We start from the raw sequence: 25,102 nt of genomic DNA, 5'->3' as shown, positions 1-25,102 counted from the left end.
GACAAGTGTTTTAATGTTCACTGCATTGCATGGAACTAGACTGCCTGTTCAGTGCTCAGCAGGTTAGAAACTTGCATCACTTATTTTGACAGTGACAGGTTCTAGCAGGGGCTGATACTAGACGAAGCACAATGACCGTGAGCTCCTTTTACCCTGTGCAAACAAAAGGTGCTTCCCTGGCTCATGTGGAGAGATTTGGAATAAAAAAGATGGTGAATTTATATTTATTTATAGAATAGAATATACAATGAGACTTTTTAACATTTTTCTTTCCCACATGAATTAACCATGCTTTGTTTCTACACAGTTAGTTTGCGAGTAGGCATAATCAGGCCCTCAAGTGTAGACCCTGCAGGTATCTGAAGGCCAGGACTAATTTGGCCACCATCTTAAGGTTTCTCTGCTCCTTCCTTTGCTCCTCCCAACACGCCACAGTTTGAATTGATGCTGGGCCATATGAAGAACTTTGCCACTTACCTCACCTCTGAATGCAGTGCTGTGTTTTTCACACAAGAAGGACAGGTACTGTGTTAATTTCACCATGCCACCTATCAGGACACCACCCAGCAGGGTCAGCGAAGGCCAGAATAAACAGTGGAAGATCACCATCTGGTCGTACTTTTTTATGAGAATGACATCTTCGGATTGGCTGTCTGGACTGTAGAAGCATGAAAACGGGGTCCCATTTTTGTGATCGAAGAATTCCTTTATGTCCAGAGCACCACTGAGCAAATCATTTCTATGCTGGTGGCACTTAGGTGTGTAGAAGCACTAGGAATACGGAAGAGGAAGAAAAATGAGGGCGCTGGCTCTGAAATCAAACGCTTTAAAGTTTTAATTCTGAAATCACTTCACAGCTGAAGCTATTAAGAGTTTTAATCTCTGAAGGTGATAAGACCTATTACATAGCTCATGGGGAAGGGGTGCCAGGAGGGCAAATAGTGAACTGGCCATTTCTGAGCACTAAACAAAGATGTGGGAATAAAGATACTGAGGTGTATTACCATATCCACTAAGCACTCAAGACACTCTGCCGTTGGCCTGCAAAAACATTCAAGACCTTAAAGGTTATGGCATCCAAAACAGAAATCACCAGGTTGAAACCAGTGCTTAAGTAAACACAAAGAAGTGCAAAATGTCAACTAATTTAAGTCAACTTTTTATAGGTAGGTGAAAATGTACTTTTTAAATCATATGAACCTGTTGGCTGCTGCTGCTAAGTCGCTTCAGTCGTGTCCGACTCTGTGCGACCCCATGGACTGCGGCCTACCAGGCTCCGCCATCCATGGGATTTTCCAGGCAAGAGTACTGGAGTGGGGTGCCATTGCCTTCTCCCATGAACCTGTTGAGTATCCTTTAAAGGATAATCTTTAAATTTCTTTGATAAGAATGATTGTTTGATTTAAGGTGGGCTGTAAGTTCATTTTAACATTTTCGATACGATGAGGAATGAGATCTCCCAACAAGAAGTTAAGACTACTTACAAATAATTTTGTTCACTGTCTCAAGTCTTTAAATTCCAGACACCAACATGAACTCTCTTTTCTATATACCCCATTTTTCCTCCAAGAATGCTTTTAGCTTCATTTATCCTGATTGGGTCACTATTGATACGTTGAGTGGAAGAAAACAGCTTTATCTAGAGATGGCCCCTTGCTAGGGACAGTCTGCCATGGAAAGGTTGCTATAATTAGAACACTTTCACACATGAAGTTTACACTACCTTGGAATTTATCTGGACAGCCTCTTCATTATAATGTAGGAGCACTTTCTGACCTGAATGGGTGAGCTTCACAAATAGCTGGAGACACGGGTACTTGCCCTGACCTCGGCAGTCCATCCCACAGGTAAATGCACAGTCCGTCCAGTCATCCGTGGTGTGCACATGAATGATAGTGCAGTTCGATTCTTCTCTCTGAGTGCTTCCATTTGGAAAAGTAAATAAATGGTTTTCATCCCTAGAAAATTTAGTCCTGTATTTCTAATGTATTTCAAAGCAACGTAGGACCCATCACAGAAGGCATTTAGCGATTCAGGAGCACAGAGAACTTTGCAACGGGATAAACGGCAGCAAGGTACCAAGTTCCATCTCAGTTATGACCCTTCTGGCATAGTTCTCACTATAAATCAATGATTTTCGAATTTCAGAATCACCTGAATGGGTTTGTTAAAATGAGGAATTTGTTAAAACATGGGTTCTATGACTTCCAGGGATTTGGATTCAGTTGGTCTGAGTTGAGGCCCAGAAATCCGTGAATTTAACAGTATTTAAGGTGTTTGGGGAAACATACTTTTTAGCAATATTAGCCTAAATACTATAACCACAAAAATTCACACTCAGAAATCTTACCATCTCTTCCTGCCTCATCAACTCAAGATCTGCCCACTGGCTTGTCCTGGTGAAAATGTGCCTTTGGAAGGAGTCCAGCCACAGGGCTCTTAGGCAACTTGGCCATTCCATTTACTCTCTCTAAGAGGCAAGTGCAAATCCTATGAGGAATCCCATTAGAAAACTTGCCTTATTTTAACGTTAGTAAATTCCTTAAGGTCAAGAACTATATCCTCTGCATCTTTATGTTCCTCAAAGCAGAAAGCACAATGCCTCTCACATAGTAGAGGCTCAATAAGTGTTGTACTAAACTAAATTTTACTTGGCTTCCCTGGTGGCTCAGTGGTAAAGAATCTGCCTTCCAATGCAGGAAACACAGGTTCTATCCCTGATCCAGGAAGATTACACATGCCTCGGAGCAACTAAGCCCCTGCACCAGAACTACTGAGCTTGCGCTCTAGAGCCCAGGAGCCGCAAATACTGAGCCCACGTGCCACAATTACTGAAGCCTGGGTGCCCCAGAGCCGGTGCCCCACAAGAGAAGTCACAGCAATGAAAAGCCCGCACACCACAGCTAAAGAGTAGCCCCACTTGCTGCAACTAAAGAAAAGTCCACACAGCAACAAAGACCCAGCATAGCCCCAAATAAATAAATAACAATTATTTTTAAAAATATTACTTGGAAAACATTCCTTGAGGATTTACACACACACCACACACATAGAATGTCATAGATAGAGTGAGAAGGGGTAGACAAATGTCCTGCCCCTGAAGACTGTGGTGGTATTAACCTTGGGTATTTTCCTTGGCTCTTCTGAGCCTGAGATTTCTCATTCATAAAGTGAAAATCAAAGTAATAAAATAATGCTTCCTTCATGGACTTGCTCTAAGTTTATATAGGGATAAAATATATGTTTGATATATAGTATATATTTAATGGTAACTTATTACATGTGTTTAATAAGGAAACTACTTAAAAGAAAACTAATATTTATTGAGCAACTACAATATGCCAGGTAGATATTACCAAACTCAAAAACTCAGACTCAAAAAATTTTTGTTATGTTCATGCAGAAACTCATGCTCATCTCCTTCCTTAGGATGTTAGTGTATTAAAGAATGTATTACCTGCAGGGATATCGAATATGTGGACCCCCTACTGAAAGACTTTGGAGACTGGAGGAGCAGCAAAGGAATATCTTTCACTTTCTCACCACCCCTTCCTCCACACCTAGCTGCCTCCCAGCACTAAGAGAAGAACAGGGATTCTGGAGAAAGCAAAGCCAGTCTCCCCTCTCCTCTACCACTGTGCCTACACCTAGGATAAATGTTCTGTCTCCTCTCTCTGTTCTCACCTGAGCAAGAAGGGCTTCAGGATGGTTACTCCAAGCACGAAGAACATTAGGACCGAGAAACCCATCATTGCAAACCCTAGCAGCATGGCCCGGTCCTCTCCAGCACTGGATGGTAGCTTCCTGTGCACGTCTGGTGGGTCTCCATCATTGTGGTCTGTGTTTCTCCTCGTCCCTGAGGTAGAAAAGGCTGGCCTTCATGGGAACAGGGAAGGAGATATTTCAATAAATTGGGACCCCAGTTCTCATAAACAATTGGGAACAGTAGTGATTATTTTGCATGATAGAGAAATGTTGAATCACTGCATTGCACACCTGGAACTAGTATAGTGTTGTAGGCCAATTATACTTCAGTTTTTAAAATTAAATAAACAGTATTTGTTTTTAAAAGCCTGAGTTTAAATTCTAACACTTCCGGAAGGAAGCATAATAGAAATCCTTTATGACCTTGGTGTAGGCAAATATTTCTTAGATACAACACACAAGCACAATCTGACACACAGGCACAAAGAGAGCCAATTAGTAAACCGGACTTCATGAAAATTTCTGCTCCTCAAAAAAACACTGTTTAAAGAATGAAAAACAAGACCAGACTGGAAGAAAATATTGGCAAATCATTTATCTGATAAAGGTCTTGAATCCAGAACACATTAAAGAACTCTCAAATTCAATAATGCCATACAACACGATTAACAGTTTCAACAGCCACTTCAGAGAAGATATATACATAGCAAATAAGCACATAAGATCTCGTTAGAAACTTGTACATTAAAACTACACCAACATACCACATCATCCCCACTAGAATGGGTTAAACCAAATCAATAGACTGTATCAAGTATTGGAGATGACATAAGGAACTAGAACTCTCCTGCACTGCTGATGGGAATATAAAACGGTATAAGCACTTTGGAAAACAGCTGGTATGTCCTAAAAAAGTTAAATATATAGGGGACCATATGACCTAGGTGTTCCATTTCTAGGTATGTATTTACCAAGCAGAATGTAAGCACATGATCATACAAAGACGTGTACACAGATGTTCTTGGCACCCCAACTGTAAGGATCCCAAAACTGAAAACAACCCAAATATATGATATACTTTTATCAATAAGTATAAATTCTTACATTTGTATAAAGGAATACTATGCAACAACAGAATCGATAAAGAGTACTCATCAGATCAGATCAGTCGCTCAGTCGTGTCCGACTCTTTGCGACCCCATGAATCACAGTACTCATGCTGCTGCTGCTGCTAAGTCACTTCAGTGTGTCCGACTCTGTGCGACCCCATAGACGGCAGCCCACCAGGCCCCGCCGTCCCTGGGATTCTCCAGGCAAGAACACCGGAGTAGGTTGCCATTTCTTCCTCCAATGCATGAAAGTGAAAAGTGAAAGTGAAGTTGCTCAGTCGTGTCCGACTCTTAGCGACCCCATGGACTGCAGCCTACCAGGCTCCTCCGTCCATGGGATTTTCCAGGCAAGAGTAGTGGAGTGGGGTGCCATTGCCTTCTCCCCACAGTAATCATAATGGACCTCAAAATAATTACGCTGAGTGAAAAATGCTGAACAAATGAAAGAGGCCACAGTGTATAATTCCATTCCAACAAAATTCTAGAAGATGCAAACTTACCTTTAGTGACAGAAAGCAGATTAAGCAGTTACCTGGGGGGTGGAGGATGCTATGGGCTTCCCCCGTGGCTCAGTGGTAAAGAATCCGCCTACAATGCAGGAGCCACAGGAGACGCGGGTTCAATCCCTGGGTTGGGAAGATGCCCTGGAGGAGGAAATGGCAACCCACTCCAGTATTCTTGCCTGGAGAATCGCATGGACAGAGGAGCCTGGTGGGCTACAGTCCATACGTCCCAAAGAGTCAGACACAACTGAAACGACTTAGCGTGCAAGCAGCATAGGGGACACGCTAAGGGGCACAAGGAAACTTTCATGGTTGTAGGTGACGGGTATGTTTCTCATCTTGACTGGGTGATGGCTACACATATATGTCAAAACTCACCAAGTGGTATACTTTAAATATGTGCCATTCATCATATTTCAAACATAAAGCTTTTTTCTTTTTTCTTGACAAATGTTGGAAGAAAAAAAGTGGGACACTTACCAACCCATGGTGAAGGGATGATCCCCTCTGCCGTTCACCTGAGGGGTGTGGGCAGACTTGATGCAACACAGTGAGATCTTACATTCAGAGCTCAGTCCATCTAAATAAGCTAAAATGACACGTTATAATTTTTTTTTTTTTTAATGTAACAAATAAGACTAAGGAATGTTGCCTGGGTAAAGTCTTTAGAGATCTGTTTAATCAATGACTAGGAAAGAATCACCTGTAAGTAGCTTTCATGTAAACTTACTTATCTCTCAGGGATATTGTATACTCCCCCAGAAAATATTTTTTACATTCCTTTATGAATTCCATATGGGAAGAATGACTCCGCAGGCTCCCATTTGGAATTAACAGCATCCTGAAGGAGGATCTGACTTGCTCTTTCATGTCCAGCTGCCAGGAAGACAGCACATCCAGGGCTTTCTGGCCAGGGGCCCAGTCTGCTCAGAACAGCGAGGGTCTCGCTGTGGCTTCTCCCCTCGCCCACCTCTTCTCTGTCTTCACACAGCTCCACAAACAAGGCCCTCCATCTCTTCCCTTTCTCTGCTCTGTACTAGCAAAGGAGGTGATAAATTCTTTCACAAGGGGGCTGTCCAGTGAACCAAGCCCAACACAAAGGTCACCAACTGGTGGCCCATGGACAGCATCCAGCCCACAGATGTGTTTTGTTTGGCTTTTCCTGTGTGTTTTTGTAATTGTGGGATTAGCTGCTAACACTTTAAAAATCATGAAATTTCTCACACAAATGCAGATTTCTACTTTTGGAAAAAATCACAAAGGCCACATCACGGCCTATGAACAGCTGGCTGAGTTGAGCAAAGACTGCCCCTGGGGACAGGGGTGTCTTCTGCAATCCGCCAGTCCCACCACTGCCTATGGTCACTGTCACTGTTCCCTGCTCAGCAGGCATTTCTGTCCCAGAGGTATTTCCATTTTAAGAAGCTTAAAGAAATCTTAAGCCAAACAAATGCAGCCATAATGGTAAAAACGCAGGCTCCATCAAGCTGTGTAAAAAGCTTACTAAAATTTTGAAGTGAAGCAAAAACCCTGTAGAGGGAATTGCTAGTTGTTGTCTTCTGAAAGCGTGTTTTATACCTTATCATCCACCCTTCCTCCTTTCTCTCCCTAATTCCCTTTCTCCTGGCAATATCTTCAGACAAGAGAGTGAGATTGGGGGGGATTCCCTGGTGGTCCAGTGGTTAGGACCGTGTGCTTTCACTGCCGAGGGAGCAGGTTCAATCCGTGATTGGGGGACTGTGTTCCTGTAAGCCTCATGGCTCAGCCGAAGAAAGAGAGTGTGAGTGAGAGGGATGTGGGGCAATCCAGTTTGTTCTGGGGGACTGCTCTGGGAGGCACTACCCTCAGGAGATGATGACAACTCTGTCGTTACACTGCTTTGGGAATCAGAGTCCTGGTTTGGGATTTTTAGTCTCCTTTGATATTTTACTCACCCTCTATCTATCATCCCACCTTCAGAGAATGGGCAGTGGAGGAAAATTTAATGACATCTGAGCCAGCATATTTTATAGTTTCTCAACAAATATGATAGTTTGATTAAGAGTTTTAGCCCTAAAGGAAGGTTTGGCTCTTTTCCAGGTTCCCATTAGTAAAGAACCCGCCTGCCACTGCAGGAGACACAGAGACAACGGTTGGAATCCCTGGGTTGGGAAGATCCTCTGGAGAAGAAAATGGCAACCCACTCCAGTATTCTTGCCTGGAGAATTCCAGGGACAGAGGGGCCTGGCAGGCCACAGTCCATGGGGTCACAAAGGGTCAGATACAACTTAGTGATTAAACCACCAGGTTACCAATACCCAACACCCAGCATTTCCCTCGTGTTCTGAAACTGGGCTTTAGTTGCTCTATATTGTAAAATTTCCAGAGGCTTATTGTCAGATATCTGTGGAATCCAGGCATGAAGAGGCTTATTATGAAGCCTCTCTGGCCATTTCTGACCTATTGACTTAACATAGCCAATTATACCTGTGATGTACAAAACTGGCATAACCTGGGAATAAGACCTAGTAGTATAATAGACTATTCTTGCTAATATTTCTGTCCACTTTGTTTAAAGGCTTTATGAAAAGCTGAAAACCTCAAAGACACCTTGTGAAGAAATTATTTCATATATGGAGGGAAAGATAATAAACAATAATTGCTAAAAATGAATACACAGCTATATTTTACTGTCTCCTGTAAAGGCAGGCAGATTCTTTACCACTCTGCCACCTAGGAAGCCCATATGGGTGTATGTGTGTATATATATAACTGAATCACTTTGCTACATACCTGAAACACTGTAAATCAATTATACTTCAATAAAAAAAATTAGTGGATACATTTAACAGTGATTTAGATACATCTGAAAAGATAATTAGTAAACAGTTTGATCTGCAAAATAGCTAAAGTATATAATACAGAGATTTCTTTACTGGAAAATGCTGAAGAAAGGTTAAGAAGCATGGAAGACAGACAGACAGGGTCTAGCATAAAGTCTAGTCAGAATTCCAGAAAAAAAAAAGAGAAAAAAGGCCAAGTAATATTTTAAAAAGACAATAATATTAAAGAAATTATGAAGGTCCAGTCCACAGATTCCAGAAGCCAAGTGGGATAAAATAAAATGAAACTCACACCTACATACATCACAGAGATTTTGCACAGAGACAAGAGAAATTCTTAAAAGCAGCCAGAGAAAAAGATTAACTTCAAAGGATGACAATTAAGCTGAGCGCTTACTTCTCTATAAGAACAGAAGCCAGGAATATTGCCTTTATGCTGATAAAAAACAGAACTCTATACCCAGCAAATAGCTCACAAGAGTTAAATAAGAAATAAAGGCATTTCAGACATACACAAAGCTGAGTTTGCCATCAACAGACCCCCACTAAAGAAAAAGATGAAGCAGTTACTTCAGGCAGAGAGAAAACAATCCAATCTAAGAGCCGAGAGTTAGTCAAAAATGAAGAGCAATTACAGGGTAAACAGGTAAGTAAAGATACTAACCTCACAAAATAATAATAAAATTTCCATATTTAAATTTTTTAATTAAAATAATGATAAAGGTGATGACAATGACTCTTCACTTACTGGGTTATTCCCTTTGTCTATATTGTTTAAATAGAATGAGAGCAGCAACTTCCTGGTGGTCCTGTGCTTAAGACTGCACTCCCAGTGTAGGGGGTACAGGTTGGATCTCTCACTGGGGAACTAGGATCCTTCAGGAGGCATGGCAAAGCCAACAAATTAATTAATTTAAAAAATAAATAGAATGAGATCATACTGGATATAATGGGTTCTTTTTTAAGCTTGTCTTTTTCACTTAACATAATAACCACTTTCCCATGTTGGCAGCAATTCTTTGTAACCCTTCTGCTGGGTACATAATATTTCATCAGTTGGATACACCATAATTTCCTTAACCATTTCCCTATTGTTGGATATTAAACTGTTTCCAGTTTCCCCAGGCCATAAATTAAATTTATGGTATTTAAATTTGTGATTTAAATATGTAATTAAATTTGTGGTATTTACAAGTACCTTTCATCCAAGGACCTCAAAGTGCTTAAGAGTGATCTAATTTTGCTCTCCAGCCAATAAGATGAGTGAATAGCATTTTCATTCCTTTTTGCCAGCAATAATCTTCACTTCTAACCAAGGTGTGTACCTGGAGGGATTTTATTCACAGTCATGGCAGTACCCACCCCTTCCTGTTGCTCCTCTGCTTTCAGAACTGACTTTCCCACCTTCCTAAACTACCACATTTGCTATGGGTGTTTTCTGGCTTAGCCTGAGGCAAATTCAAAGAGCTTGAACATGTTCATCTGGTTGTGATCCCTGAGGAAGCCAGCAGGCTCTCCCTCCAACACTGTTACTTGGGTAGACTTTTCCTTAGAAGGATGCTGAGGTTCATCAAGGCTTGATAGTTCTGCTGACACTCATCTCACATGTGTATGTAATTTTAAGCACTGGGTATGTTAAATTAACATTTCCTTATAATTTGTGTTGCAGAGATGTGGGTGATTATTTTTACACTTCTATTTTTTTAAATTACAAATCTATATAACAACTTGTTTTGAAACAGCAAAGGAGGTTGAGGAAAGTCAATATGGTCTGTGAAGTTCACCATGAGGCAAGATGGGTGATCCAATTGTGCATATCAGAAGTGGAAATGGGACACTGTATTGCCTTGGGGAGAACACAACTGCTCTTACTGCTAGTTGACTGTGTTATGAATGGGGCATTAGAACTTGTTCCCTTGCATGTTAGTCATTTGATCTTCTGCCTTACAATGATTCACTTTAATTGTCTTCTCTCAAAAGCATTAGTTCATTTGTAAGGGAGAAGTGTTTTTGCCTCGGTCTCTTTCTTCTGTTTGTTCCTTCCTCCTCCAGCCCTGACCTCCATCCAAACCCCTCTCTCACTTTCCTGCATTCTCTCTCTCAAAGGTGCATGAACGTAGTTACAGAAGATGGGAGTGAGCGATGTGATGACCATTATGATCTTTATACTGTTTCCACTTTCTCAGCTCCCAGCTCCACTCAAGCTGCTAACAAACCACCCAGGTTTCCAGATACAGTGAGCAAACATAGCTATGAAATGTACCCTCCCAGGAGTAAGCTGGCAAGCCTTAATATCTCAGTCCTCAACACCCTCAGGCATTGCTCCTCTCTCCAGGTGGGTGCCCACTTCTCAGTGCCCTACTGCTCCACTGGGGGCAGGCAGATGTACAGCACCTCTGCTTTGCATTCCCGTGGGGAGGAAAGAGGTCCTCAAGATAACTGGTCTCACTTCCCCCTTAGATAGTAGAGGCGGGTGGTTAATAACAGCAGCTGAAATGTAAAATGGTACAGTACAGAAAGTAGCACTGGCTTTTATACTAAGGCATGCAGAGACCATCACTACCTCCATCAGCAGACAAGGGGATGGGGCAGAGAGAGGTGAAGTAACTTGCCCACAGTCAGACAGTCATTTAAGCGAGCTGGATTTGAACCCTGGCTGTGACGCCAAGATCCAAGCAGTTTTCACCAATGAAACCAATGCTGATAGTAACTTCATTCAACTGACAGACATTCGTTGAGCACCAACTGTGTGCTGGGCAGAGTTCTACTGCTGCAGAGCCAGGGAGGTTAGAGTCCTAGCCTCCAAGAACTTGCCGTCTAGAGGAGGAAGCCGAGGAAGGATGCACCCTGTGATAGCAGCGCTGCTGGGGAGGCCTCCAGGCTCCCTCGGCAGGCATGACAAGTGGACACCCTCTGAGGATAAAGGCCAGACTCAACCCCGGAGCTCCTTGAGGCCGCTCTTCTTCTAACCAGTTGTTCAGTGAGATGCCCATAAAGGCTGAGAGATTCTGGGGGTGACTTACCTCCCCTGGCGTCTCTGGCCACCCTGGAGTGTAATTTGAACAGGGATGCTGAACGGCTGCATGAGACACAGAGGCCTAGGCAAAATGGACTCCTTTCACCAGACTCATAGCCTCTGAGGGCGCCAGAAGGGTGAAGTTTAAACATCAGCGGAAGTGGGGTCCCAGGGGAGGTCCTCAGGCGCATCTGCGCCTCCAGAGCTACCACCTGGGGGTGTGCCGCGCCCACTCCCCTGGCGAGTGGGGAGGTTAGGACAGGCATGTCCAGGCGGCTCTGCAGACTCCTGGCAAGGCAGAGCAGTCCGTCCAAAAGGCTCAGGATCGACCCTCCATGGCTTCTGCGGCCAGACTTTCTCCCCAAGCTCACCCAGAGCCTGCCTCCGCCTTAACACCTGGGCTTGGCTTCAGCTGTCACGCATCGCCATAGAGACCGAAACGCTTGTGGAAAGTTCTGAGGCCCAAGGGACCCTATGTAATTGGTGAAGGGCATATCAGTTCAAGGTTTATAAAAAGAGGAAATGTTTTGCCCTGTCCACATTTCCTTTTTTCCTTTCAAGTTTTTCCATTAGAATATACATTGAAAGTGTTAGTTGCTCAGTCGTGTCAGACTCTTTGCCACTGTACTGTCCATGGGATTCTCCAGGCAAGAATACTGGAGCAGGTTGCCATTTCCTTCTCCAGGGGATCTTCTCTACCCAGGGATCAAACCCGGGTCTCCTGCGTTGCAGGCAGATTCTTTTACCGTCTGAGCTTGTGTATGTGTGTGTGTGTGTAGAATATACATTAATAGATAGCTAATGGGAAATTGCTATATAACACAGGGGAGCTCAATCCAGTGTTCTGTGACAACCTAGAGGGGTAAGATGATGGGTGGTGGGAGGGAGGTTCAAGAGGGAGAGGACATGTGTATATTCACGGCTGATCCACGCTGCTGTACAGCAGAAACCAATACAACATTGTAAAGCAATTATCCTCCAAAATTAAAATAAATTTTTAAAAATTTCTGTTAGAGTGCAAGCTTAGAGGATGGATTTTTCTTGTTAACTGCATTTTCTGATTAAGAGAATTCATTTCTAGACTATATGTGATTTAACAAATTTTTAAGACTCCAAGGGTCATAAAATAACTCACCCTTAAAACTACATCAAAGTTCAAAACAAACAAGCAAAACTGTATCAAACCTCTTTCCCAGCTGGAACCATGAAGGGTGCCAGAAGAGGAGAAAAAGAAGGTTCTTGCTGTGCCAAAAACCCTTAAGAAAAAGTGAAAGAATTTTGCAGAATTTAAGACCAGGTGCCTGAGGAAGAAGCTTGCCCAAAAGAAGCTTCAAAAGGCAAGGAGGAAATTTATCTATGAAAAAGCCAAGCAATATCCCAAGGAATACAGGCAGATGTACAGAACGGAAATTCAAATGACTATGGTGGCACAAAAAGTCATCAATCTATGTACCGTGGAACCCAAACTGGCATTTGTCATCAGGATCAGAGGTATCAGTGGTGTGAGCACAAAGGTTTGAAAAGTGTTGCAGCTTCTTCACCTCTCACAGATCTTCAATGGCACCTTTGTGAAGCTCACCAAGACTTCAGTTAACATGCTGGAAACTGTGGAACCATACACTGTTTGGGGGTACCCAAATCTAAAGTCCGTAAATGAACTGATCTGCAAGCGTGGCTATGGCAAAATCAACAAGAAGCGAATTGCCCTGATGGATAACATGTGGATTGCTCGATCTCTTGGTAAATATGGCATCTTCTGCATGGAGGATCTGATTCATGAGATCTGTACTGTTGGAAACTGTTTCAAAGAAGGAAACAACTTCCTGTGGCCCTTCAAACTGTCTTCTCCACAAGGTGGAATGAAGAAAAAGACCACCCATTTTGTAGAAGGCGGAAATGCTGACAACAGGGAAGACCAGATCAACAGGCTTATTACAAGGATGAACTAAGGTATCTACCGTGATTATTTTTGTAATTTGCTCAGTTAATAAACACTGTGCTCAGTCACTCGGTTGTGTCCTCTGCCTCTCTGCAACCCCATGGACTCTAGGCCACCAGGCTCCTCTGTCCATGGGATTTTCCAGGAAAGAATACTGGAGTGGGTTGCCATTTCCTCCTCCAGGGAATCTTCCTGACCCAGGTATTGAACCCACATCTTCCAGATTTCCTGCTTTGTAGGCAGATTCTCTACTGCTGAGCCACTAGGGAAGCCCCTAATAAACATTGACTGCTTTCAAGTTGGAAAAAAAACCCACTGTATATTCTATCTTTGTTTGATAACTAAAAGACATGTGGGGGATCTTTCAATACCACCAAATCATGAACATAAATTACTATTACATTGCAGCTCACCAAAATGATGATGACAGAATGCCAAGTAGACTACTTTTGCTGAATTTTTTTAAGTAAAGGTAATATTATCTTGAGGCTTTCCTTGTAGCTCAGTTGGTAAAGAATCTGCCTGCAATGCAGGAGACCTGGGTTCGATTCCTGGGTCAGGAAGATCTCCTAGAGAAGGAAATGGCAACCCACTCCAGTATTCTTGCCTGGAGAATTCCATGGACAGAGGAGCCTGGTAGGCCACAGTCCATGGGGTTGCAAGAGTCGGACATGACTAAGCAACTAAACCACCACCAATATTATATTAACATTTTCCAAAACGTTGGTGTTGGCAAGAAGGTAAGCATAATCTCATCTATAAACATCATGTATATATAGCCATATTAACTACTACCTGCAACTGTATTAATACCACTTAATGTAAAATATATATACTTCTGATTTGTATTAATTTTCTACTAGAGTTATGGACTACTTCCTTTGTAAATTATTTGTTTTTAATAAACTGATACAATTTGGAATAAAAACTGGTAGCAACTAGATTTTTTTCCCCATCTACCTCCTGCTTGTCACAGCCTTATAAATATACAAGAACTTTCTTTTTCAGATTAGATGTGCTAATAAATTTCCCTGCAATTTAGTATGTAACTCTCTTCGAAGAAGTGAGTGAAAAAAAAAAAGAAGTGAGTGATTTACTGCTATTTTTATGCATTTGGATCAACTTCAGAAATATGGTAGTTTTTGAGCCTTTGAGACCTCCTATTTGAATTTGCACCTGCCTGGGGCTTCCCATTTTATGATTCCAGTTCCACCCAAGTGAAAATACTCATGTAGAATCTTTTAATAAAATCATCTTAAGAGGGTGTGAACAAAGAAAGTGAGTTAATTTAAATTACTTTCAGTTCCAATTCAAAAGTTCTGATAGATCCAGACAGATTTATTTTGGGTCCTGGACAAGTCTGGGCCTGGTATGTCTTAGAAATAGCTGGCACAACTGGCCATCTGAGACTGACCTCAGACCTAGCCTGTGCTCAGTTTTTTTCTTCCTTTTTACATAGGGTCATGATGGTAAGTGGCTTCTCTGGTGGCTCAGAGGGTAAAGCATTTGCCTGCAATGTGGGAGACCCGGGTTCAATCCCTGGGTTGGGAAGTTCCCCTGGAGAAGGAAATGGCAACCCACTCCAGTATTCTTGCCTGGAGAATCCCATGGACAGAGCAGCCTGATAGGCTACAGTCCATGGGGTCGCAAAGAGTCAGATATGACTGAGCGGCTTCACTTCTTCTTCATGATGGTAAGTGGAAAGGAGTAACCTAACCTGTTACCCTTTGATTTTCTTCCTGGTGCCCCTTTACTTGGAAACAATTGGCCTCTCTGTCCACCAGTACCCTCCCACCCTTACAGCAAGTGCCCGATAACACACTCCACCCAAGAAGAAACTGCAGTGGTTGGTATGACTTGCCATCCCAATGCATCCATTCAGGAACACACAAGCTAAGCCACAAGAAGTGCAGTGGTGAGAGAGGCCAGGTGCATGGACCCTCACTGGACACAGAATCTCTAGTCCCCACTCCTGGTCCCTGAGACCCTCCCTGAGTCCCTGGTCCCCACCCTTGGTCTCTGAGATCCTTCCTGAGTCCCTAGGATTCATGTATCCCAAATAGATGGGGAAACAATGGAAACAATGACAGACTTTATTTTGGGGGGCTCCAAAATCACTGCAGATGGTGACTGCGCCATGAAATTAAAAGATGCTTGCTCCTTGGAAGAAAAATTATGACCAACCTGGACAGCTTATTAAAAAGCAGAGACATTACTTTGCCAGCAAAGGTCCATCTAGTCAAAGCTATGGTTTTTCCAGTAGTCATGTATGGATGTGAGAGTTGGTCTATAAAGAAAGCTAAGCACCAAAGAATTGATGCTTTTGAACTGTGGTGTTGGAGAAGACTCTTGAGAGTCCCTGGACTGCAAGGAGATCCAACCAGTCCATCCTAAAGGAAATCAGTCCTGAATATTCATTGGAAAGACTGATGCTGAAGCTGAAACTCCAATACTTTGGCCACCTGATGCAAAGAACTGACTCACTGGAAAAGACCCTGGTGCTGGAAAAGATAGAAGGTGGGAGGAGAAGGGGATGAAAGAGGATGAGACTGTTGGATGGCATCACCAACTCAATGGACATGAGTTTGAGTAAACTCCAGGAGTTGGTGATGGACAGAGAGGCCTCGCGTGCTGCAGTCCATGGGGTCACAAAGAGTCAGACATGACTGAGTGACTGAACTGACTGAGTCCCTGGTCCCACTCTTGGTCCCTGAGACCCTCCCTGAGTCCCTAGATCACTCTTTCAGAGTAGCTGGGGATCACTTCCTACTCCACAAAAGCCATGAGTCAACCATCAAGCCCACCATTTGGGCCCCCTCCCTCTCTGGACTGGAGGCTTTTCCCCCAGTTTTGTAACTTCAAGCAACCTTTTATACATTCCCTACCCTGGTTTTCTTTAGTAAAAAATAAATAAAATTCCATGTGAGTGGTATGAGTAAGATGAAACTTAATTAGTGCCCACAAACTGCAGTGAAATCTGAAGATGAAAGGGGATGTTATTGCAAAATGCTGGCATCATGGATTCCTGGCTCCACACTCATTTTCTTTTTCCTTGAACAGATGCTTTACTCAAGGGGAAAAAAAGAACCATCTCTCCCTTTCACTAGGCTGGAGAAACCACTTCCTCATTCATTTTCATATTCTCTCAATTGCACACTACCTACTGTACAGTTAAGAATTCTTTGGTAGCTGAAATTCTCCATGTTCATGAGAACTATATTTGTCTTCAAATTTAGAGATGTACAAATCCCAAAACCTAAAAAGTATACAACAGCTTATGTTCTTTGTGAGGTTCTGTGTATTTGTCAGAGATTAAATAAACCCCAAACTGAATAATTATCCTGGTATGAGTAGTTTTTGCTGGTGCAAGCAGCAATTTAAACTGCCAAAACTAAGGTAATAAACTGATCTTATATTCTCTTTGTAGGAAAAACAAACAATAAGGGAGTATGATCTATGCTACACATTTACAGAGTCTCAGACTGGATCTTTCTTGTCCTTCATCATAATGACTAACTCCAGACATCTTTGCTAATCAAATGGACACAGACCCTATGATCTAGGCTTGTGTCAGAGAAATCAGTGTCACCTCTCTACAGATGTTCTTCCTGCTCAGATGAGTGAGAATACTAATGACTAACACTCACTGAGTAGTTACTTTGAGCCAGGAACAGTTCTAAGACTTTACAGGCACTAATTCATTTCTTGGGCATTTTTAAGAGCAGAGAGCTACAGGGAGTTACACAACCTCACAAGAGCCACAGAACTGGGCCAACCTGGCATAGAAAAAGCTCATTGTATAATTGAAGTGGAAACTAACAAACAATAGCTGAAATTGTTAGAGGGTTCAAGAGCCCTTGATTTATGGTCTTGTTTGAAATCCACTGTGACCAAGTCTTCACCAGGTGGCACTGGGGACAGACATGTTTGATAATAATGTAGTTCAAGGTCACTGATCACTATGTGAGTGGTACTTGATTTCAAGGGTGACCTAAGGTTCCCAGGCCCCATCTTTAGAGATTCTGATCAAATCATTGAGGTGTAGTTCCCAGGAACCTGCATTTTGAAAAGCTCCTCATGTGATCCTAATACAGGTGGTCCTACAATTCACGCACGAGAAAACCCTGGGTCATGGGTTATGGGTTTAATAGGTCTTGGAGGCCTGGCCTTGGGATCCTAAACACTGCTTCTGGTCTAGATCACAAGACCTCCCTGAAACTCAGCTAACTCCTCTGTGCAATGCAGGGGTTGGAGCAGATATTTAAAGAATTTTCCACGTTTCAGTTCAGTTCAGTCGCTCAGTCGTGTCCGACTCTTTGCGACCCCATGAACCGCAGCACGCCAGGCCTCCCTGTCCATCACCAACTCCCGGAGCCTACCCAAACTCACATCCATTGAGTCAGTGATGCCATCCAACCATCTCGTCCTCTGTCATCCCCTTCTCCTCCTGCCCTCAATCTTTCCCAGCATCAGGGTCTTTTCAAATGAGTCAGCTCTTTGCATCAGGTGGCCAAAGTATTGGAGTTTCAGCTTCAACATCAGTCCTTCCAAAGGACACCCAGGACTGATCTCCTTTAGGATGGACTGGTTGGATCTCCTTGTAGTCCAAGAGACTCTCAAGGGTCTTCTCCAACACCACAGTTCAAAAGCATTAATTCTTCGGCGCTCAGCTTTCTTTATAGTCCAACTCTCACATCCATACGTGACTACTGGAAAAACCATAGCCTTGACTAGACAGACCTTTGTTGGCAAAGTAATGTCTCTGCTTTTTAATAAGCTGTCTAGATTGGTCATAACTTTCCTTCTAAGGAGCAAGCGTCTTTTAATTTCATGGCTGCAATCACCATCTGCAGTGATTTTGGAGCTCAAAAAAATAAAGTTTGTCACTGTTTCCACTGTTTCCCCATCTGTTTGCCATTAACTGATGGGACCATGATGCCATGATCTTAGTTTTCTGAATGTTGAGCTTTAAGCCAAATTTTTCACTTTCCTCTTTCATGTTCATCAAGAGGCTCTTTAGTTCTTCTTCACTTTCTGCCATAAGGGTGGTGTCATCTGCATATTTGAGGTTATTGATATTTCTCCTGGCAATCTTGATTCCAGCTTGTGCTTCATCCAGCTCAGCGTTTCTCATGATGTGGTCTGCATATAAGTTAAATAAGCAGGGTGACAATATACAGCCTTGAAGTACTCCTTTCCCTATTTGGAACCAGTCTGTTGTTTCATGTCCAGTTCTAACTGTTGCTTCCTGACCTGCATACAGATTCCTCAAGAGGCAGGTCAGGTGATCTGGTATTCCCATCTCTTTCCACCTTTAAGATCCAATAAAAATATGAAGCTTCTATGGTGGCTCAACCAAGTAAAGAATCCACCTGCGATGCAGGAGACTGCTTGCAATGTAGGAGACCCAAGTTCAATCCCTGGGTCAGGAAGATCCCCTGGAATAGGAAATGGCAACCCACTCAAATATTCTTGCCTGGAAAATCAAATGGGCAGATGAGCCTGGTAGGGTATAGTCCATCAGGTCGTAAGAGTTGGACACAATTTAGCCACCACAACAAAGTACATGCAACCATAAGTTAGTTTGCAAGGACAAGTCATTTCCCCTCCTGGAATTACAGTAATGTGAGAACAACCTCACCTCAGCTGCTGAGTGACAGCTAGAAAGAAAACCCAACCATCTGCCCTCACCCCACTTCTCTTCAGTTCAGTTCAGTTGCTCAGTCGTGTCTGATTCTCTGCGACCCCATTGACTGCAGCACTCCAGTCTTCCCTGTCCATCACCAATTCCTGGAGCTTGCTCAGACTCATGTCCATCGAGTCAGTGATGCTATCCAACCATTTCTCTTAGACAACTCATAATAGCTGAGGTACTCTGAGCAGCCCTGTACTGCGGCATTTTGCTCAGTGGCTTGGGAACATCATTTACCTCAGTCACACCACACAAGGAGGAAGGGAGGCACTCATTCTGCAGATGAGGACACAGAGAATCAATCACAAAGCCACAGCAGGGAGGGGTGAGTCCAAGACTCCAGAAGGGATCAAATACAAAGCTGAGCTTTTCCTGACGTAAGTCACCTTCTCATTCAGTGGCTTAGGATGTGGGTCTTACTCTCAAGGTCTACCCAGGAATGTTGGTGGCCAGGACTTCATAGAGTGAGGACATTCACAAGTTTTGATAGTGTAAACTACAAATTGGCACTTAACAAGAACATTGCCAATGACTGAACAACAAAGGCATTTGCCATCTGCCTCTACAGAGATTCACTGAACCCTGGTGGCTCAGAGGGTAAAGCTCCTGCCTGAAATGCAGGAGATCTGGGTTCAATCCCTGGGTCAGGAAGATCCTCTGGAGAAGGAAGTGGCAGCTCACTCCAGTACTCCTGCCTGGAAAATCCCATGGATGGAGGAGCCTGGTAGGCTACAGTCCATGGGGTCGCAAAGAGTCAGAAATGACTGAGCAACTTCATTTTCACTTCACTTTCTACGGAGATTAAGCCCTATGGTACTATAGCTGTTGACCTTCAACAACCCCTGAGGGAGTTCAGGGTGGAGTGAGGCACTCTGTGCTCCAGGGAATCTGGTGGGACAGGTCTTTAGATAGTTGGATGTTTTTAGCTCTTTAGATAGTTGGATGTTTTTAGGTCTTTAGATAGTTGAATGTTTTAGTGCTGCACTCAAGATGCCAGCAAATTTGGAAAACTCAGCAGTGGCCACAGGATTGGAAAAGGTCAGTTTTCATTCCAATCCCAAAGAAAGGCAATGCCAAAGAATGCTCAAACTACCACACAATTGCACTCATCTCACACGCTAGTAAAGTAATGCTCAAAATTTTCCAAGCCAGGCTTCAGCAATACATGAACTGTGAACTTGCAGATGTTCAAGCTGGATTTGGAAAAAGCAGAGGAACCAGAGATCAAATTGCCAACATCCGTTGGATCATTGAAAAAGCAAGAGAGTTCCAGAAAAACATCTATATCTGCTTTAGTGACTATGCCAAAGCCTTTGGACTGTGTGGATCACAATAAATTGTGGAAAATTCTTCAAGAGATGGGAATACCATACCACCTGACCTGCCTCTTGAGAAATCTATATGCAGGTCAGGAAGCAACATTTAGAACCAGACATGGAACAACAGACTGGTTCCAAATAGGGAAAGGAGTACGTCAAGGCTGTATATTGTCACCCTGCTTATTTAACTTATATGCAGACCACATCATGAGAAACGCTGGGCTGGAAGAAGCACAAGCTGGAATCAAGATTGCCGGGAGAAATATCAATAGCCTCAGATATGCAGATGACACCACCCTTATGGCAGAAAGTGAAGAGGAACTAAAGAGCCTCTTGATGAACATGAAAGAGGAGAGTGAAAAAGTTGGCGTAAAGCTCAACATTCAGAAAACTAAGGTCATGGCATCTGGTCCCATCAGTTCATGGCAAATAGATGGAGAAACAGTGGAAACAGTGACAGACTTTATTTTGGGGGGCTCCAAAATCACTGCAGATAGTGACTGCAGCCATGAAATTAAAAGATGCTTGCTCCTTGGAAGAAAAGTTATGACCAATCTAGACAGCTTATTAAAACGCAGAGACATTATTTTGCCAACAAAGTTCAGTCTAGTCAAAGCTATGGCTTTTCCAGTAGCTTGTATGGAAAATCAGGTATGGATGTGACATTTGGACTATAAAGAAAGCTGAGCACCGAAGAATTGATGCTTTTGAACTGTGGTTTTAGAAAAGACTCTTGAGACCTGGACTGCAAGGAGTTCCAACCAGTCCATCCTAAAGGAAATCAGTCCTGAAAATTCATTGGAAGGACTGATGCTGAAGCTGAAACTCCAATACTTTGGCCACCTGTTGGGAAGAACTGACTCATTGGAAAAGACCCTGGTGCTGGGAAAGATTGAGGGCAGGAGGAGAAGGGGATGACAGAGGATGAGATGGTTGGATGGCATCACCGACTCAATGGATATGAGTTTGAGTAAACTCCAGGAGTTGGTGATGGATAGGGAGGCCTGGCGTGCTGCAGTCCATGGGGTTACAAAGATATTGACACAACTGAGTGACTGAACTGAACTGATGTTTTTAGGAACAGATTTTATGATCTCAATCCTTGCATCTCCTCATATCTAGAGAAGCACTAAATCCTTCATGGTGACCTCAGATTCTCATGACTAACAGAAACCTTTTGTAAAATGAGTGCTTCATGGCATTGAAGTCCCCCTTCATCAAAACCTTATATATTGACTTTTCCCCACTGCCACTTTGGAGCAGTCTTTCAGAGCCATCTGAGATGCTGCCTCCTGGGCTGCAGTCTTCATTTTGCCCCAAATAAAATTTAACTCACAACTCTCAAGTTGTACATTTTTTTTTAGTTGACAATAGGTCTGGATATCTTACTTTTAGATAAATTCTTGCCTCTGATTCGACCAAGCCCTCGTTTCTTGTCAGGTGACATGTAGTCATTAATTCTAATGCTTCCTTTTAAAATGACAGAATAGGGATTTCCCTGGTACAGGAACCCGCCTGTGAATGCAGGGGACACGGGTTCAAGCCTTGGTCCAGGAAGGTGGAGCAACTGAGCCCACGTACCACAACTACCGAAGCCTGCAGGCCCTAGAGTCCACACTGTACAAGTGAAGTCCCCACAATGAGAAGCCCACGCACCACGGCTGGACAGCAGCTCCCACTCACTGCAACCAGAGAAGGCCCACACAGGAAGCAACAGAAACCCAGCATGGCCAAAAATTAATTAAAATACGGCTGTGTAGATGCTTCATTTTTAAATAAAAACTTAAATAATCATAATTCTCAACTAACTAAAAGATGTTTGTTTTGTTTCATTTTCTGTTTCTCTTTCTGAGAAGATGACAGAATATAGAGAAATAAACTTAGACACTTAATTTCTTTAAATAAAATTCCACGAGAGTTCCTGGGTTAGCAGAGATTCAGACTAACTCTCCTTGTCCTGGAAATTTGTAGCTACTGGGCTCCTGATCCCACTGCAGACAATTTTAATGTTAGTTCCTCCTGAGCTCAAAAATTTAGCTCCATGAGGGTCTGAATCTGTCTGCTTTATTCACTACTGGACCGCCAGCTCTTAGAACAGTGCCTAGCACAGACACTCAGTAAATAGTTCCTGAATGATTGAACAAGCTGGGGACTACCTCAGAAATTATTCTGTGTATAGTAGCATTGAAGCAACCACCAACCAGCTGGGACAGGTTTGAAAGATTAAAACATTTGGCTATCCCTGTCTGTCCATTTATATCTACAGCCTCTCCATGGTGTGACTTAAAGTTCAAAATGATGGCTGCAAGGATCAGCAAGATTCTTAGTCATTCTATCCAACAAGCATTTAATAGTGTAGTATATTAATTAATTAGTGTAGAGTTCAGTTACAGTCACACAATACACAGCAGCGGTTCTCAAAGGGGATGGTGCCACCTCCTGGTGGACATTGTGGAAACCTCTGGGGTGTTTTCTCGGTTGTCACCAGGATTGGATTGGACAGCCAGATGCAGCAGAATCCTGCAGTTTGTAGAAAAAATCCCACACGACAAAGAGTCGCCTAGAGTACCATGAAACTTTCCACGTTCCCGCTAGACATTCAGTTCAGTTCAGTTCAGTCGCTCAGTCGTGTCTGACTCTTTGCGACCCCATGAATCGCAGCACGCCAGGCCTCCCTGTCCATCACCAACTCCTGGAGTTCACTCAAACTCATGTCCATCGAGTCAGTGATGCCATCCAGCCATCTCATCCTCTGTCGTCCCCTTCTCCTCGCTAGACATTCACGTAGGTGAAAAGTCTGTCAATACTGATCTGAGCTAAAACCAAATGCCATTTTACATATGAACACAAAATATCTTATCTTTGAGTGGCTTTTGCATTTTTTTAACTCTTCACTGAATTTTCCAAAATGCATCTGCTGAGAAAATTGATGGACATGTGTATTTCTTTTGTTCAGAACTTTATTAAAAGTTCTTTGCCATTTTGGAAACTTGCATCACCATCACTAAAGTTGTGCACGGTATTTGAGTTACCAATATAATAAAACCCAAATCAGCCTATGTTTTCAGCAGTCACATCCATGGTGACCATCCATATAAATGTCAGAATGTGTACTTCATTGTACCACTGATGTGGCCAAGCCCAAGGATTCAAATGGAGAATTACATACTTAACAGGAACTTACTCAACTTCAATTTCTCCTGTATAATACAGTTTGGGCATGATTTTTTTTTAAATATATGAAGGTAAGCTATATTATCTATGAATCTCATTTCAGAATGGTGAAGTATTTGCTAGGAAGGGGACACTGGGTCTGAAAGGCCTGAACACTACTGTTCTCCTTGTTAAGAAAGTGGACAATTATGTTTCAGGAATATTTTTGAAGCTTGACTCACATATTCTTTTCCAGGCTCTTTGATACAGCGTGCCAGCATCTTTCTTGGGCCAAATGGGACATGTCTACTCAAGTAGATTCACAGTCTCATCTCAATCAGCTCATGTGGGAAAATAAGTAGGTGTTAACACACCCCTGCAAAGAGAAATCCACACAATTCCTGCACTGGAAACATCCAGTCTTCTCTGAGTTTCTAAGTTCACATGCCATGCACAAGCAGAGGTGAACTGTGCTTTTCTTCCCCACTGCTCCCCACCCCCGCTGCCCTGTGCTGCCCTCAGTGTGAAGATCACCCTGGTCTGGTACCTGCTGCCCAGTGGCCTCAAAATAAAAGGTCTGAATAAATAAATGACCCTCGAAGGTATTTGTACCAGAGGTAATGCAGCAAAAAGGAGGCGAAGCAGGGAGGTGATACAGAAGGGAGGCTGCCTGTATTTCTATCCAGATATGATGACTGCCCCCAATTTATTGTAACCAGAAACATGGCTTTCCTGCATCAAATGTTGTTGGCACTTGGAACATTTTATGCAATTCTTACCTTGCCTCTTTCTTTGCAGAAAAGAGAAGCGTTCTTAACCTGTGTCTCCTTCAGCTTCCCTCCTCCTTCCAGATGTCTCTGCTGCCATGTCACCCCTACCCCCATCCAGCCGCTCCTTCCTTCCTTTCCCCAAAAGGAAAGGGGTCCCCCTCCTTTCCAAGAAACACTATCAGCTGGTACTTTCTCTCCCTTTCCCTTCTATCTTGTGCAGGATCTTGAAGTACCTTCGTTTTTATAATTTAGCCTTTTGTTCTCCCAACCAAAATGCCTGCATCAACCCTGTCTGCTCACATCGCACGAGGCACCACGTTCACCATGTTTGATGCTTCTGAACTGGGGTGTTGGAGAGGATTCTTGAAAGTCCCTTGGGCTGCAAGGAGATCAAACCAGTCAATCCTGAAGGAAATCTGTCCTGAATATTCATTGGAAGGACTGATGCTAAAGCTGAAGCTCCAATACTCTGACCACCTGATGCGAAGAACTGACTCATTGAAGAAGACCCTGATGCTGGAAAGACTGGGGGCAGGAGGAGACGGGGATGACGGAGGATGAGATGGTTGGATGGCATCACCGACTCGATGGACAGGAGTTTGAGCAAGCTCTAGGAGTTGGTGATGGACAGGGAAGCCTGGCGTGCTGCAGTCCATGGGGTTGCAAAGAGTCGGACATAACTGAGCGACTGAACAACAAGCATGTTCATTGCTGTGTGCATGTGTGTGTGTGTGTGTGTGTGTGTGTGTGTAAAACCTTCACTTATTATTTCATTTCATTCTCCCATCACCCTCTAAGCTAATATTATTCTTGCCTTACAGTAAGGAATCCAGGACTCAGAACCTTTCCCAAGTGTCACAGTTAGTCAGCTAGTGAGTAAGCCGGTCAGGGTTGCCCCCAGAAAACCCTCCACTCTCTGTCTCTCTGTCTCATTAATCCCTCGTGGTCTGACTTCTCTGCATCATCACCAGAAAGTTGCCTTTTTTAAGGCTGCTGCTGCTGCTGCTAAGTCGCTTCAGTCGTGTCCAACTCTGTGCGACCCCATAGACGGCAGCCCACCAGGCTCCCCCGTCC

The 25,102-nt window shown here is 43.2% G+C and overlaps 1 protein-coding gene and 1 pseudogene across 4 annotated transcripts in view; one reads left to right on the top strand and one right to left on the bottom strand.

Annotated features, from left to right (window-relative positions):
- The window catches only part of KCNMB3 (potassium calcium-activated channel subfamily M regulatory beta subunit 3), a 98,379-nt gene that overhangs the window by 20,450 nt on the left and 52,827 nt on the right, over positions 1-25,102 (bottom strand). Inside the window, exons 1-4 of one of the 4 annotated variants that reach the window (XM_061415404.1) lie at positions 5,798-8,343; positions 3,685-3,876; positions 1,724-1,922; positions 478-771 (exon numbers count right to left, since the gene is read on the bottom strand). In XM_061415404.1, coding sequence (XP_061271388.1) covers positions 478-771; positions 1,724-1,922; positions 3,685-3,876; positions 5,798-5,805 — 693 coding nt within the window. In that variant the 5' untranslated portion in view covers positions 5,806-8,343. Of the gene's footprint in view, positions 1-210; positions 772-1,723; positions 1,923-3,684; positions 3,877-5,797; positions 8,344-11,162; positions 11,225-25,102 lie in introns of those variants that run through there. The other 3 variants (XM_061415405.1, XM_061415403.1, XR_009736168.1) reach the window with 3 other exon arrangements.
- On the top strand, positions 12,550-13,104 carry LOC133246781 (large ribosomal subunit protein uL30-like; annotated as a pseudogene).

The sequence above is a fragment of the Bos javanicus genome, chromosome 1 (assembly GCF_032452875.1).
Source record: "Bos javanicus breed banteng chromosome 1, ARS-OSU_banteng_1.0, whole genome shotgun sequence".
In the NCBI taxonomy this organism is placed as follows: Eukaryota; Metazoa; Chordata; class Mammalia; order Artiodactyla; family Bovidae; genus Bos; species Bos javanicus.
The sequence above is the reverse complement of the archived record's forward strand: the minus strand, read 5'-3'. Positions and strand labels throughout refer to the sequence as shown.